This window comes from Populus euphratica, unplaced genomic scaffold, assembly GCF_000495115.2.
Source record: "Populus euphratica unplaced genomic scaffold, PopEup_1.0 scaffold515.1, whole genome shotgun sequence".
Lineage (NCBI taxonomy): Eukaryota > Viridiplantae > Streptophyta > Magnoliopsida > Malpighiales > Salicaceae > Populus > Populus euphratica.
In genome coordinates, this window is record NW_011500394.1 from 162,632 (window position 1) to 166,106 (window position 3,475).

Here is a 3,475-nt window from a genome sequence, read left to right on the forward strand (position 1 = left end):
GACAATAGTCCAACAATCTTTAAGGGATGGGTATGAGGTTTTCATATTGCAATGACACATTCTCTAGGTGATCTCAAATCCTTTATTCTCTAATTCAGTTTCAAATTAGCATATTTTTTAGGTGATTTCAAAAGGCCTCTCACCAATTCACCAATAATTGATCTCGAATCTTCTATTCTCTAATATAGTCTCGGATTGATGCACTATCAAAGTGATGTCTAAATTCCTCTCAGTCATTTGTTAGGGATGATCTTAGATCTCCCATTATAAGAAAACAATTATATACCTTTCATGTTTCAATTCAAGCACTCGCTAAGGGATGAACTTAGTCTTTTTAATGTAATAAAACCACCTTCCAAGTCCTTCATTTCATTGATAAATTCACATCCCAAGCCATTGTTTAAAGTGTTTATTTTACTTACAAAGTATTAGCATTTATATATCATTAATATTTACAATGTAAAAGATGCTTATTTGTTATGTTTTCATAACTATTAAGTTTTCATGAAAACATGTTTAGTATAATAGTATATACAATTATATGAAAGTTGATTAGAGAAGTTAAAGATAAAAATCTACTTAAATTAAATTTATCAAATTATTGAATATTTTAGCCATCTAAACTAACTCATAACCATCTAAACTTGTTATTTAACTAAGTAGCAGCTAAAGAAGATGTAAATGAGTTCAAATAAAATAATCAATTTCTTATACTTTCCTAATTCCTTTTCATCAATGAGATTATAAAATTTTCATGTATATTTTAAACATTTGTATGAGATTTATATTAAATAAGCAAATCAAACAAATGAGATTATAAAATATCAAACAAACCAAACCTAGTTCGTATAAATAAATTAACAAATCAATCTAGCAAACCAAACGAGATTTATATTAAATCTAGCTAATAGGTGTGGATCCCGCGGCTAGTTAAATTAGACAATTAAGTCTAGGTTCCATCTTAAAGATTTAAGTTTTATGTTAGACGGTTCATTCTCAACTGCGAGCATTAATATATATTAGTTAACTTCAATAATTAATTATGATAAGGAATAAGAATTATCATCTTTAATTCTTGATTTAGGTACAAGAGCTTATGCGTTAATAACTAAATATGGAAAATAGATGAAGGAAATACACGAGTTCATCAATTTTCAGATTTAAATTCAATTCCATTTGATGACATATATTTAAACAAAAGAATTAAACTTCATAAATTATTATCTATATTATGAAGAGTAGAAATACAAAGGGGCAACGCGTGACTGGAGAAGACTGATATTCACTATCATACAACTTGCAACGCAAGGCATGGAACTAACGCATGCCGCCTGAGAACCGCCATCAAGTCTTGAAGATGATCATGACAAGGTAAGGCCGGAGGAGAAGGCAATGCCGGCCATATTCAGACCCTTCATCTCGCAATCAGGCAGAGGGAGCCAAGCCCAAAGACTCCTCCCCATATCATAAGATAGCCAAATTATGTCCCATAAGCCATCATAGTTAGACAGCAAAACAGCCCTAACTATCCCATCTCGTCTTTCTAAGCATCCTCTCATAGCTCGATATGGTTTCCGGATCTGCTCCTTTATCTTGCAAGGAACCTTTGAGATATACTCCCAGTTATGCCAGCTTCCATTCAAGCGCAAGCCCCCCCATAATTCTATGTCATTGAGCATCCTCACTCCTGTACTGTTCCCGTCATCTTCATCACCGTCGCTCGATTTTATGACCAGCATGATCCCGTCACCGTACACCTGTAACAGGTTCAGTCCATCGCTCGGTCTCCAATTGAATCTCGGCCGTAGAACAATTGGTGCATAATTATTATGAGCATCACGCTCCAATCCAACGGCTGTCACTATGCTTTCATAGGGTCCGTCGATCACATTGAGAAATACGTGGTCATCCTCCTTCTGACAGACACGTGGCATTCCGGCAGGAACTTCCCTCGCTTCAGTGGACTGCCAGGTGTCAGTTTGCGAGGAGTAAACAAACAAAACCGGGGAGTTGCGCACCAAATCCACAAAAAGAAACTGAAAGTGATCGGGCCCGGTGATAACCAGTTTCATTCAGGATCTTCGCCAGGAAGACGTGCCACGTGGACCAAGTGGGCTTGGCGGGATTGTTTTCACAGCTTTAGTAACCAAATTGAGGGCAATAACTTCCCCGCGAGTGTTGGAAACAAAAAGAAAGACCTTGCAACTAGCCGTCAGAAAATAGATATCATCACCTGGACGGATTATGGGTTTCAATAAACTGTCAATCTGAAAGCTGAACCAGCGATTAGACTGGTCGTTGAAGCCATGAAGCAAGGCGTCACGGTTCCACCTCTTCTTGCAGACGAAGAGCCATGCGGTGGACCTTGCCCGAGAGTTGTACGCACGTACAAAATAATTATCGGAGATTACATCGGCAACGAATCTCTTGAGTGACTTTAGACAAATGATTTCGGGCAAGGCTAGATGGAGGAGTATGTTCTGGATGATCTCTGAAGGAAGGAGGCAGAATCCAATGGTATTTGTTGATGAACTGTCATGATTAGTTTCCATCATGAGCCGGAGGCTATTTGCTACCAGCTCCTGAAACTCTAGCGGTGATATCTATAATTCCAGTGTTGATGGATTGCTCTTGTATAGAGACGGTGTAGCCGGTCTCTTGGGAGGGCTCGACCTGCAAGCTACTTGGAAGTTAGTGATGCTTTCGTTATTAGTTAATAAGATTGTAGCGTGTGAGTATACGAATGATATAAGCGATGCAAGCATAGATGACAGAGCATCGCATGCGGATCGATACCCATATATGGACGGTGAGTGAAGTGGGACACATTACATATATTATATCTGTCCTTGGAAGAGGTGCATATTTAAAATAAATGAAGGTCAGGGTAGTATTATTTTTTTCTAAACTTAGAAAAATGGCAAGCATGAAGATTTTTTTAGTACTAAAATACAATGAAGCAGTTCAATCTTTAAACCTATTAATCAGATTACTTGCTTTACTTAAACTTTTCATTAAATTATATAAAAATTAATTTAAAATAAATTATTTAATTTAATAGGTCCAAAAATAACTTAAATAACCGATAAAAACATGACATATTTTTTTTAAAATAAACTTTAAGATGATAATTTTTTTTATATTGAGATAATGACAGATTAGATCTACCTTGATCACCCAACGACCTGAATCATAGATTTCAACAGGTTTAATAATTTTGTTATTTTTGTAAATTATTTTTATCTAATTTTATGATAACATTGTATGCTTTTAAAATAGAGCATTAACCCTAAAAAAATATTTATTTGAAATTGTGATAACCTTATAGGAAGTAGGAAAAAAATAAACTATAAATTTTATTTCTCAACCAATCTAATATTGAGTAAGAGTAAAATATAAAATTTTTGAAAAATCGGATGTCCAAAATATTTTAAAAAAAAGGTTTGATTGGTAAACCCATAAAACTCGTGAATTA

The 3,475-nt window shown here is 35.1% G+C and overlaps 1 protein-coding gene across 1 annotated transcript; it reads right to left on the minus strand.

Moving 5' to 3' along the window:
* Window positions 1-1,269: 1,269 nt before the first annotated feature.
* On the minus strand, window positions 1,270-2,644 carry LOC105114377 (GRAS family transcription factor family protein). The gene is given in 1 exon segment (XM_011010901.1): window positions 1,270-2,644. A coding segment is annotated over 1 exon segment (1,194 nt). The 5' UTR covers window positions 2,556-2,644; the 3' UTR covers window positions 1,270-1,361.
* Between the last annotated feature and the right edge of the window lie 831 nt (window positions 2,645-3,475).